This window comes from Suricata suricatta, chromosome 12 (assembly GCF_006229205.1).
Source record: "Suricata suricatta isolate VVHF042 chromosome 12, meerkat_22Aug2017_6uvM2_HiC, whole genome shotgun sequence".
NCBI lineage: Eukaryota > Metazoa > Chordata > Mammalia > Carnivora > Herpestidae > Suricata > Suricata suricatta.
Window position 1 is genome coordinate 85,045,611 of NC_043711.1, and position 13,215 is coordinate 85,058,825.

At 41.3% G+C, this 13,215-nt stretch overlaps 2 protein-coding genes across 3 annotated transcripts in view; one reads left to right on the forward strand and one right to left on the reverse strand.

Moving 5' to 3' along the window:
• MROH8 (maestro heat like repeat family member 8) overlaps positions 1 to 3,931 on the reverse strand; it is a 57,166-nt gene extending 53,235 nt beyond the window's left edge. Inside the window, exon 1 of the mRNA XM_029916801.1 lies at positions 3,591 to 3,931. Coding sequence (XP_029772661.1) covers positions 3,591 to 3,877 — 287 coding nt within the window. The 5' untranslated portion in view covers positions 3,878 to 3,931. The remainder of the gene's footprint in view (positions 1 to 3,590) is intronic.
• The window catches only part of RPN2 (ribophorin II), a 57,798-nt gene continuing 48,116 nt past the window's right edge, over positions 3,534 to 13,215 (forward strand). The window contains exons 1-2 of one of the 2 annotated variants that reach the window (XM_029916802.1): positions 3,534 to 3,737; positions 8,254 to 8,447. In XM_029916802.1, coding sequence (XP_029772662.1) covers positions 3,725 to 3,737; positions 8,254 to 8,447 — 207 coding nt within the window. In that variant the 5' untranslated portion in view covers positions 3,534 to 3,724. The remainder of the gene's footprint in view (positions 3,738 to 8,253; positions 8,448 to 13,215) is intronic. The other variant, XM_029916803.1, reaches the window with a different exon arrangement.

The window sequence follows — 13,215 nt, forward strand, 5'->3', positions numbered from 1 at the left end:
AAGATGTGGAGCAGAGGGGGCACCTGGGTGGCTCAGCCGGTTAAGCATCTGGCTCTTGATTTCAGTTCGGGTCATGATCTCACGGTTCGTGAGATCAAGCCCCACATTGGTATCTGTGCTGATACCACAGAACCTGCTTGGGATTCTCTCCTTCTCTCTCTCTCTGCCCTTCCCTCGCTCATTCTCTCTCTCTCTCTCAGAATGAATAAGTAAACATGAAAAAAAAAAAGACATGGAGCAGAAAACTCTTATAAATCAGAGTTAGTAGTGTATATTGGTACAACCATTTTGGAAATAATTTGGCAAAGCTTCAAATATGCCTATACCCCGACTCACTCTTTTACTCCTAAAAATGTATTCCACTGAAACCCTTACACATGTGCACTAGGAATATATATAAGAATCTTCACAGCAGTGGTCATCACAGCAAAAACTAGAGACAACCAATGACCTAACAACAGTAGAATACACGGAGGTAATTCACCCAATAAAGTAGTAGTAAAAATGAATGAGTTCTGGCTATGCACAGCACTACAGATAAATCTTACAATGCTGAGGAAAAAAAGAAAGTCACAGAAAAAAAAAGTAGTAAATTCCATTTATGTAAAGTTAAGAAATATGTGAAAGTAAACAAATTCTGTTTGTGGAGTTACAAACACATGCAGTAAAACTATGAAGAAAAGCAAGGAAACAATATAACGTGCAGGATGGGGATGTCTGAGCAGGGAGAGAAGGGAATAGGATGGGTAAAACTAGAAAGAGAGCTTAAAAGTTATGGTTATATTCTTTCTTTAGTAGGATGGCAGGGGCACCTGGGTGGCTCAGTCTGTTAAGCAACTGACTTCGGCTCAGGTCATGATCTCATGGTTTGTGGGTTTGAGCCCCATGTCAGCACTGTGCTGACAGCTCAGAGTCTTGAACCTGCTTCAGATTCTGGGTCTCCCTCTCTCTCTGTCCCCTCCTCTGTTCATTCTCTGTCTACCTCAAAAATAAATAAATGTTAAAAACATTTTTTAAAAATAGGATGGCAAGTATACAATTTCAGTAGATCATTCTTTTTTCTTATGTATGTTTTATGGATTTTTTTTTCACTTAGCCAATAGTAAATACAACAATTTTGGGGAAAAAACCCCAAATCAATAAAGTTTGAGTTTCCTTCTGTGTACTTATATTTCATTTATTATTTTAAAAATTAATCACAAACAAACAAACCCTCTAAGAGTAGAATGGCTGGGTCATACATTAGGTCATATAACCAGCTTTTTAAAAGGCTGCAAATCTGTTTTCCAAAATGATCATACCACTTCACATTTCTGCCAGCAGCATCTATGAGTTCCAGTTCCTCCACATCCTTGCCAGCGTTTGGTATTGTTGATCTTTTTTCTATTAACTATTTCAGTGGATATATAGCAATATCTTACTGTGGTTTAATATACAATGCAATCAATATGCAATGATGTTGATTATTTTTTCATGTGCTTATCTGCTCTAGGTATATGTTGATGAAGTGTTTATTCAAATTTTCAGCCCATGTTTTTTTTTTTTTTTTTTTACTCGATTGCTTCCCATGGCATGCTGGTAAATGTTTAACACATACTCTCTAAGTGTAGTTTTGAAGTGAATGCGGGCCCATATTTTCATTGACTTTAATCAGTAAGATGTAATTGAAACTTCAGAAGCGGCTTCTTCTCTGAGTTGGATAATAATTTTTAAACACTAGAACAATATTCCCTCAAGTTTTTGTGCTACTGGCTATGTAAACCCTATAGACACGACACACTTCTAAATTTAATCTCTGTTAACATTTCTCCATCATTAACTTTAGACCTAACAAAGCAAAAAAAAACCCAAGCCCTGGCGTGTAGCGTTTGCTGGTTCTATGGTGTAAGTATTCCCACTGTGGCCAAAATCAAGCTACCAATGTACTTTGGAAAGAGAGGGGCAGTAGCACACCAGCATATAATATTTCCACCGTGCAGATGCAATAGAGATAAGCAGCCACAAAAGCATACACAGTGGTAAAATGTAGTAAAATCATAACAAAATGATAAATTTGGTTTTCAATAGCCTTTATTTCATTGTAAGTTTGTATAATTTAATTTTTCTAAGTAGCTGTATTTAACAACCAATTTGAAAAATTCTCGCTAAATTTAACAAGTGACTCTCAATCCAGTAGGAGATGGTTCCAGCACAACACTGGTTGTTGTCTCATTACTGAGTTGGTAGATTTTTTTTTTTTTGGTATTTATTTATTTATTTATTTTCAGAGAGCCTGAGCAGGGGAGGGGAAGAGAGAGAAAGACAGAAAGAATTCCAAGCAGGCTCCATCCACACTGTCAGCTTACAGCCCCACATGTGGCTCCTTCCCCCCAACCAGGAGATCAAGACCTGAGAGGCTTACTAACTGAGCCACTCAGGTGCTCCAGTAAGAGTTTCTTACATATTCTTTCAGCACCGTCCATTAGAACTTTCTGTGATATTGGAAATTTCTATAATTCTGTGCTGCCCAATATGATATCCAGTGGTCACATGTGGCTATTGAGCACTTGAAATGTGACTAGCACAGCAAAGGAAATGAATTTTTAATTTTAATTAATTTAAAGTCAAATTCAGATATCCACATATAACTAGTATCTACTTTATTCAATAGCACAGTAGCAGAGAGAAAGAACTCACTCTCCCTATTTGGGGTAATGACATGTGGGACACTAATATGACTTAACATACTGTGCATGCTTTTACACGTTCTTAATAGTTAAAAGCACACATTATGGAGTCAGACTGGCTGGGTTCAAATATTTTAGCTCCTTTCTCTAGAAAATGGGAATAACAGTACAAACCTCACAGAATGGTGATAAGGAGTAAACAAAATAACGTACAGAGAATGTTAACACTCTTGGGCTATCCTGTAAACACTCAATAATTAGAGTTAGTTATTACTGAGTTCTTAGATAAGTCACTTGCAGTTTTTTTAAATTATGGAATTCTTCTTATTTTAAAAGAAACAAGCTACTTTTGTCTCAGGAGTCACTTCTATTTTTGACACTTGTTACCTCTCTAAAACGCCTCATACGCTCCTCAGAGTTATTTTGAGGAGTACTAAATCCACATAAATGCTTTGCAAATAAAATTAAACGTCACCTATAGGTCAGTTACTAACAAGCGAAACAGTCTTTGGAGGAAATTGCCATAATTTCCTAAAGGAAGAAAAAAAAGAAAAGAAAAAAAAAAGAAAAAGAAAAACCCAAGCCCTCAATACTACCTGCCCTTCCTCAAGGGACCCTTCCCATCCCTTTAAAATTGACCGGGCTGCAAAGTGATGACTGAGTGACGGTGCGATCGGCCAATCAACGCGACCGGCCAATCAGAGGAGGCCCCGTTTCGGGCCCACCCCGACGCCTCATCCAACCGCGTACCGGGAGCGGCCGGATTAGGACCGTTGCGAGGCAGGCGGTTCCAAATGGTCCAGGTCGCGGGGGAGGAGGAGGCGGGCCTATACACGAGGACTGCGGCGCCCTTTGCACGCAGGGACTGGAATTCGGTCCTGGCTGCTGAGACCGGCTCTACCCAGTGGGGCGGCAGCGACTGACCTGTGCCTAGATCCCATCTCAGCACGCGCAGACTGCTGCGAGTCGTTGGCGTCCCCTCCTGGGCTCTCTTGGAGCCACTTTCCTGAGCGGAAGTCAGCCTGCAGTTCGGGCCCCGGTGGGACTTGCCTGGAGGAATGGCGTCGCCGGGTGAGGCGTTGTGCATGGCTCCTAAACGGGGCCCCGCGGCCGGCAACCCTGGGCGAGTGGGCCGTAGCCTGCGGGAGGCTAGTGCTCGCCACTCGGGAGCCGGCCGGACGGGAGCCTCTTCCCCTGTGGGGCAGGGGCATGCGCTCGGGCTGGGGCTCTTTGGGGGTCGAGTGTGTGACGGACGGGCTGTCTAGCTGGTGGGACTGCGGGCGAGCGGAGGTGGGGTGGGTGCGAGTGCGGCGTGGAGCTACGGGTGCCCCCGAGGCCCAGCCGGTGGCCGCGGTTAACCCTAGGTCCGGATTCACTCATTCATTTGACTCGCGGCGGCTCCCCGGCCGGGTGGCCTGAGTGTGAGCTTTCGGCCAAATCGTCCTTCTTTGGAACATGGTTTCCTTTTTAGTTAAAAGGAGGAAGGCAATTACTTACCTGTCTGAGAACTTAAGAGTATAAATTCTGAAGTTACATTCTCCTGGTGCATACTTGTAGTCTACCAAAGGCTCGTTATGTGTCCCAGCGCAAGTTCCTTAAGCCCTCTGCACCTCAGTTTCTGATCTGTAAACCACATCAGTCACTTTATCCGCTGCATAAATTGCTGTATCGGAACGAGCCGATGCCCTTGCATAGTTTAGAATAGTATATGGCATTAAGCAAGCATCAATAAAGTTAACTGTATTGCTAGTTATTGAGTGGACACTGCAGAATGGAATCTCACGTAGTCTCACCGCGGCGTGGGGAAGGTGTACTATTATTTACATTTGACTGATAGGAAGGCAGAATTTCAGAGAAGAGAAGTAACTTGCCCAATATAACAATGAATAAGGTAGTGGGTCATTGCTCCATTTTTTGAAAAGTTGAGAGTGATAGAGTGGTTAAAAACTTTGGATTCAAAATGTCTGCACTTTGCTTCTCAGGTAACTCCTGAGTCTCAATTTCTTGGTCTGTAAACCACCCTCATTTGCATGTTGTGAGGATTTAATGACTCTGTTCATGGTAAGTCCTTAGCAATAGTATGGGCATACCCCACACATATTCACATGGACATGTACTAGATCTTAATATATTGAGTACTTGCATGTATACAAGGCACTGGAGATTCAGCTTAGTATCTGGACTCCTCTTTTTCTTACATTTTTCTATCCTTTAGAAGTTCTGGCTTTGACCTTGAATTCTAGCCTGATTCTGACCACTTCTCACCTCTACTGCTGTCACTCTGGCTGTGACCACCCTTATCCTTTTACTTGGATTCTTACCCTTTTTAGGTCCTTTCTCCTGCATAGTCTCAACACGGTTTTGTTTATTCTTTTTTTTTTTTAATGTTTATTTTTGAGAGAGACAGAGTGTGAATGGCGTGAGGCAGAGAAAGGGAGACAAAATATCTGAAGAAGGCTCCAGGCTCTGAACTGTCAGCACAGAGCCTGATGCGGCTCGAACTCACTGGCTTCGAGATTATGACCGGAGCCGAAGTTGGATGCTTAACCCATCTGAGCCACCCTGATGCCCCAGTTTTGTTTATTCTTGACACCAATGATCCTGTTAAAATGTAAATCAAATCACTCTTCTTCTCTAGTGGCTCCCATCTCAGTAAAAGCCAGAGTCCCTACAAAGATGGAAAAGGCCCTTCAGATTCAGCTGCTGCCTCTGTCACCTCTTCCCTACTTTTCATCCTTTGCTTATGCCACCCTAGCTACACTTCCCTCTTTGCTAATATCCAAGAATACTATGTATACTGCTGATTCAGGGTCTTTGCACTTGGTTTTCTTCTTGGGATTGTTTCCCCCAAAATGTCTTTGTGACTTGCTCCTTCTTTTCCTTTAAGTCTATACACAATAGCTTTATTTCTCAGTTAGACCTTCATAGACTCTTATATTTAAAATTGTAGCTCTTCTCAGTTATCTCTTCTGTGCTTCTCTATAACAATTCACCTAATGTGATAAGTAATGTTTCTTAATTGTGTTGTGTGACATCTTTATTTTCACACTAGAATGTAGGCCCCGTGAGGTGGGGTTTTTTTTTTCCCCTGTTTCTTGCTTTAACACCAAATATAGTGCTTGGTAGGCATCTAGTACATATTTTATTAATGAATACATTACAGATTTCTTTCTAGTGTTTTTAAAAACTTTTTTTTAATGTTTATTTTTGAGAGAGAGACAGAGTGAGACAGAGCGAACAGGAAAGAGAGGGAAACAAAGAATCCCAAGCAGGCTCCAGGCTCTGAGCTATCAGCACAGAGCCCAGTATGGGGCTCAAAGCCACTAACCACGAGATCATGATCTGATCCAAAGTCGAATGCCTAACTGTGCCAGCCAGATGCCCCTTCTAGTATTTTTAAAAAATGTTTATTTATTTATTTTGAGAGGGAGAAAGAGGAAGGTGAGTAGGGTAGGGGCAGAGAGAGGAGGAGAGAGAATCCCAAAGTGTAGGGCCCCATGTGGGGCTCGATCTCATGAATCATGAGGTCATGACTTCAGCCAACATTGAGTCAGAGGCTCATCTGACTGAGCCACTCAGGCACCTCTCTTCCTAGTGCTTTAAAAGGAACTTTAACATTTTTTAAGATTATTTAACTCATACACAAGGATTTAAATAGAACTAGCATTCATAGAAGAATGATTCTGAGTTACCGCTAATGTAGGCATCATTTCTATAATATACTCCAAAAAAGTAGTTATCTAATCTCTTTACTTAGATTTGAGTTTGATCCCAAGATTGACTGCAGGCTACTCTCACTCTGAATTTTATTTGTAAAATAGATATAATCATGCCTTTTTAAAAAAGTAATCTCTGTGCCCAATGTGGGCCTCGAACTCAATGACCTCAAGATCAAGAGTTGCATGCTCTACTAGTTGAGCCAGCCAGGTGCTCCCTAATAATGCCTTTCTTAAAGGATTATAGTTCAAACTAAATTTGACACTATAGGCAGAGGATTTAGAACCATTACCATTAGCCTTGTGATTATAGTAGTGCTCCCGTATCTGCAGGGCATGCTTTCCAAGATCCCCAGTAAGATGCCTAAAACTGAACCCTATACATATTGTGTTTTTTCTATACATACATACATACCTATAATAAAGTTTAATTTATAGATCAGGCCCAGTAAGAGATTAATAACAATAATAATAAAAGAACAATTAGAATAATATGCCGTACTAAAAGCTATGTGAATGTGGTCTTTCCTGTCTCTCAAAATATCTTGTACTGTACTTACCCTTCTTGACATAGATACCTACATGATAAAATGCCTATGTGATGAGGTGAAGTGAAGACGAATGACATAGGCATTGTGACTTAGCGTCAGGCTACTCTTCCCTGACAGTACTGGACCATGGTTGAACGTGGGTAATTGAAACCGTGGAAAGTGTGGATAAGGTGGTGGTGATGGTGGTGGTGGAGGGTGGCTACTGCACAACTGAATGGCAGACAATTCATGAAACAGCCCATAGAATGTACCATTCCTGACGGCTTCCTGTCTCCTGGAGCATAATAGACAAGGATTAATTTTTCTTTCCATGTATTTAGCAAATATTAATTCATTACTATGCCAAGTGATACGTAATACTTGGAAATACAGGGATGTATAGGAGAAACTGTATCCTCCTGGAGCTTACAGTTTAGCAGAGGAATCAGACATTACACTATTAATTATGGTTGTGGAAAAGACTACATGGAAGAAGTACAGGTTGCTATGCATGGATATAGCAACAACAATAGCAGTGGTAAAGGTACCTAGCATTCATGTAGTTCTTGTAGTAGTAGTAGTAGTAGTAGTAGTAGTAGTAGGGTGTAGGATGTAGTGCTAAGATCTTTCTGTGTTAACTCATGTAATCTTCATTACACCCCTACGGTAGGTACTATTATTGTCCCACTTAAGACTTGAGGCAACTAAGTGTGGGTTGGGCACATTGTAACTGCCACAGCCACACTGCTCATAAATGGCAGGGCTAGAAATTAAACCTGGCCTCAGAGGGTCATATTCTTTCCTACTTTATATTACTGAGGACCTAACCCAAGGGAGGGCTACTGGTGAGGCTTTTTAAGAAAGAGATACTTGAACTGAAACCGGAGAGTAAAAATTATGCAAAGTTGAAGGAAGGGAAAGCATGACAAAGTGCAGGGTAGGGAAGACCATGACTCATTAGACGACCAGAGAGGGAGCCAGAGAGCCACAGATGGAGGGAAGAGCGAGGGAAGCGATCCTGTGAGAGGCGGGCGAGGCTGGGCTGAGTTCAGGATTGGGCCTGTCTTAGTGGCAGAGGAGTTACAAACGTACTTGAAGTCGGAATGGCAAGATGGGTTCTGTGCTGTAGCTGTGCAGAGGCTGCCCGGAGGGCTGTCTTTCAGATGGATGAAGAAGGCAGTGCCTGCCACTTCCCTAGGACTTCTTTCCAGTTTAAACCTCCCAGTCCCCTCCCATTTCCTCACATGACTTGGTTCCCAGACCATGTGCACACGATCATCAGAACTGTATATAGAACTTTGGAATTGTTCGGAGTATACTTAATAGTCGTTTCCCCCCAAGGTTCAAGCACTGTCTTCCTGTTGGCCCTGACAATCATAGCCAGCACCCAGGCTCTGACGCCCACTCACTACCTCACCAAGCCAGATGTGGAGAGACTGAAAGCCTCACTGGAGCGCCCCTTCACAAGTTTGGAATCTGCTTTCTATTCCATCGTGGGACTCAGCAGCCTTGGTGCCCAGGTGCCAGATGTAAAGGTAAGGCTACTTTTGTCTTGGCCTCATCCCTCGACTGTGTTCCTTTTGTGTACTTCAGAATGAACTCTTGCTCAATTGAGGATGGCCATAGTTAATCCAATATTAGTAAATACTTATTTCAATCTGACAGATCCTTTTTTTTTTTTTTTAAATTTAATGCCTAACGTATGTTTAGGACCACACCAGATGGTTGGTAAACTATAAAGAAGAGCAAATCTTAGAAACTTTACTTTTTACGCTAAACTTGACATTTTACCTCTAGAAACTATTGCTGTAGTTCTGAGTGAGACTACTTCTTAAGGGCCTGTACGTGTGGCTCATAAATAAAGGAATTCAAGGTGGGAGCATTCATATTTATGAAACACTGGCAGTTACTGTATCAGGCAGTTTTGATTTTTTTTTTTTTTTGGAACTTTGATGAGGAAAATGCGTCATGAATAAAACTTTACCTGGATTTGGATCAGTCTTAAGTGCATTTACATTTTATTTCTTACAGTAGCATGGAAAGCTAGGGTAAAGAAGTTAAGGCCAGGTTTCTAACATAAGCCTTGTGTTAGTTTTCTATGGCTGCATAACAAATAATTATAAATTTAGTTATTTAAAACAGAACTCATCTATTAGCTGATAATTCTGTGGAGAGAAGTCCAGGCAGGCTTGGCTGTGCTCTCTACTTCCTGTGGGACAAGGCTGGGCTCTCATCTGGAGGCCCCGGGGAAGAATGAGCTTCAGTATCCTTCAGCTGATTGACAGAATGCATGCAGTTCCGTGTGGTTTTAAGTCTGAGATCCCCATTTTCTTGTGGACTGTCAGCCAGGGGCTGCTCTCTGTTCCTCACGGCCACCTATATTTCTTTTCACATTGTCCCCTCCCTATTTAAATCAGTAATGACATGTTAGGTTCTTACTCTTTAGATTTCTCTGACCTCACTGCTACTAGTTGGAGAAAATTCTGCTTTCAAAGACCCTTTTCATCTGTAATAGTTTCCATCTCCCTCTCCCGCAGTACCTTTTATTTATAGAACAAGCCAGATCACCTTGTCCTGGAGAAGCTTCCACATTCTGCCTTTGATTGATAGTATCCTCATGCTGTTTCCTTATCTCTTGTATTCCTATAAACTGATGGTTAGCTCTTGAGGCTTAATTATATTCAGGTCAATTTTCTTGGCAAACATATTTCATTGGTGGTGCTATGTACTTATCAATGGGTGTGTAATATCTGCTTGTTTTACTTTTAAATATGATAAAGTTGGATCCATTGGATTCAGGTGTTGTCATCTTAACCTATCTGTAAACAGTATCTATTTGGGACTTGTTTTTTTAAACTCTCATCTGACAATCTCTTTTAATTGGGGAGTATAGTCTATTTATATTTAATGTAACCATATTGTTGGTTTTAAGTCTACCATCTTGTTATTTGTTTTTTGTCAAGCTGTGTTTTTCCTCCTTCCTTCCTATTTTAGACTGAATTTTTTTTTATAATTTATAAAAAATAATTTTTTATATAGAAAGAGCATGGGAGGGGCAGAGTGAGGGAGAGAAAGAAAATCCCAAGCAGGCTTTGCACTGTCAGCACGGAGTGCAATGTGGGGCTCAAACACATGAACCGTTAGATCGTGACCTGAGCCAAACTGAGAGTAGCTGAGCCACCCAAGCACCCCGATTGAATTAATTTTTGATTTTTCCATTTTATCTCTTCTGTTGGCTTTCTAGCTCTACTTATTTTTTTAGTAGTTGCTCTAGAGATTGTAATGTGCCTTTGAACTTAATCACAATATACTGTGAATTATTATTTTGCTGTGTCACAAATAATGAACCATGTAATGATGCATTTCTATTTAAACTCCTGTCATTTGCGCCATCATTTTCATACTTTTTACTTTCCTTAAGCATCACAGCTTTGTACTGTCTGTTGTCCAGTGTCTTAATGTCATAATTTTTCAGTTTTATGATTATTGATCGCAGGAGGGTAACTTCAATGCCTTTAATTCTGCCATGGCCAGAACTGGTAGTCCCAGTTAATGTTTTGCAATCCATGGCACTTACTATTCTTTTTTTTTTTTTTCCCTTGTTCTTTTTTTGAAGTATAGTTGACCTACAATAACAGTTATTATTCTTTATGATGCTCAAAAGGTCTCATTTTAGCCAGTGAGCCAAAATGTCTTTCTCTGTGCCTTTTTGTTTGTTTTTATGTGATCCAGTAGTCTGAGAGTTTGTGATGTGTTAGGCTTACTTTTACATTTCCTGCCCCAAATTAGAATCAGTGATTGCCGTTGATTTATTTAATGCCTCGTATGTGCAGGGTACACTGGGTATATTATCTTGAGCTAATTGTCTTAATTCTATGTGTGGTCAAAAATATTACCCTGTAACAGAGAAATAGAGGAGGAAATGGAAGCTCAGAGAGGTTAGGTAATTTGCCCGATGTCCGCCAGCCATCATCTGACCACTGTATAGCAGAAGTGTTGACAGACTATGGCCCTCAGAGTCAAATCCGGCTGGAAGCCTGCTTTTGTAAAGAAAGCTTTATTGGAACACAGCCATGCCCACTCTGATGGCTGCTTTTGTGCTTTAGCAGTAGAATTGAGTAGTTACTAAAGAGACCGTCTGGCTTCAAAAGCCTAAAATGTTTACTCGCTGGTCCTTTACAAACAGAAAATTTGCTAATCCCTGCTGGGTGAGGTCCACACTCATTCAGGTTTCTTCCTGACAGCTAGCTCTTGTTTCCTGCCCAATTTTTTTCTCTGCCTGACTTATTTCACTTAGCATGACTCCCTCCAGGTCCATCCATTTTGCTACAAATGGCCAGATTTCATTCTTTCTTATTGCCATGTAGTCTTCCATTGAATATATAAACCACACCTTCTTGATCCATTCATCAGGTGATGGACATTTAGGATCTTTCCATGATTTGGCTATTGTTGAAAGTGCTGCTGTGAACATTGGGGTACATGTGCTCCTATGCATCAGCACTTCTGTATCCCTTGGGTAAATTCCTAGCAGTGCTATTGCTGGGTCATAGGGGAGTTCTACTGTTAATTTTTTGAGGAACTTCCACACTGTTTTCCAGAGTGGCTGCACCAGTTTACATTCCCACCAACAGTGTAGGAGGGTGCCCGTTTCTCCCCATCCTCACCAGCATCTATAGTCTCTTGATTTGTTGATTTTAGTCACTCTGACCTGCATGAGGTGGTATCTCAGTGTGGTTTTGATTTGTATTTTCCTGATGATGAGTGACACTGAGCATCATTTCATGTGTCTGTTGGCCATCTGGATGTCCTCTTGGGAGAAGTGTCTATTCATGCCTCCTGCCCATTTCTTCACTGGATTATTCATTTTTCAGGTGTGGAGTTTGGTGAGGATATAGATTTTGGATACTAGACCTTTATCTGATATGTCATTTGCAACTATCTTTTCCCATTCTGCCTCTTAGTTTTCTTGATTGTTTCCTGTGCAGTGCAGAAGCTTTTTATCTTGATGAGGTCCCAGTAGTTCATTTTTGCTCTTGATTCCCTTGCCTTTGGGGATGTGTGGTAGGAAATTGCTGCGGTTGAGGTCAAGGAGGCTGTTTTCTGCTTCTCCTCTAGGGTTTTGATGGTTTCCTGTCTCACATTTGAGCAGTGCCTTTTTATCTATCTCATGATTTGGAGTTCCACATGGATTTAGGTTGAACACATACTCCTAAAGGTGTTCTCTGTTGAGGTCCTGAGAACAGTGTCCCCAATGAAGGGCCATTAGTCAGGGCTGAAGACAGAGACTTAAGCCATTTAGACAGCTGCACTGCAGCATGTTATGGGGTAGTTGCTGAATTGGAGCAGCTACAGCTTTGTGTTTATAAAAGACTCTAAAGTCAGACTGCTTGACTTCAAGGTCTTGACTTCAGAACTACATAACTGAATTGCCTGTTCAGGTTACTGAACCTTTCAGAATCTCTTTTCTTATCTGTAAGATGGAGATAATAATAGTCCACTCACAGGTGAGGTCTTTTAGGGTAGTTAGCATGGTGATTAGCTCTATTATGTAGTAGTAGTGGCTAATGTACTTTGATTGACATTTTTCTCAGCTGTTGTCCCCATTGCTTGATGTCTAATAAACAGAGGGTGTTTAACAAATAGTTGTTGAATGAATTGTAAACAATAGCTTATTTGGAATGAAGCCTCTCAAATGTGTCTGTTTAGCAGAAAGTGAACGGGTTAATCACACACTTTGTTCTTCAAGTTGCTTATGGACGGTGCTGGGGTGATTGTGTGATGTGCACATCATAAGCAATGGAAGGAAGTGAGTTGTATGGAAAGTTCAAGCTAGCAAATTGCCTTATTAGATGTGCACACTAAATAAATCCACTGAGCGCAGTTTTCCTTACTGCCCGTCCATGTGGTGATATGTCCTGCTCCGTTGTTGTTGCTTTCAGCTGAGCAGAGAGAACCGCCTCAGCCCTGCCAGACACAGTGAACTAGTTGCTCTTACAGATAGATCCTTAGGGGAAATCTTTCTGTGGTTATTTTGTCACAGATTTTCCCAGCAAAACCGAGAGGAATGGGGTTTAATAAGAATGTGAGAGTAGAAAGCTGAAGGAACAACAGAATGTGGAAAGAGAGTTGGTTTTAGGTGTTAGGAAGAGTGAATATCTTTTGTTTTAATTACCAGATACTGTATATGTGTATTTAAAAACCATAAGCACATGAGGGGCGCCTGGGTGGCTCAGTTGGTTAAGCGTCCAACTTCGGCTCAGGTCATGATCTCACAGTTCATGAGTTCGAGCCCTGCATTGG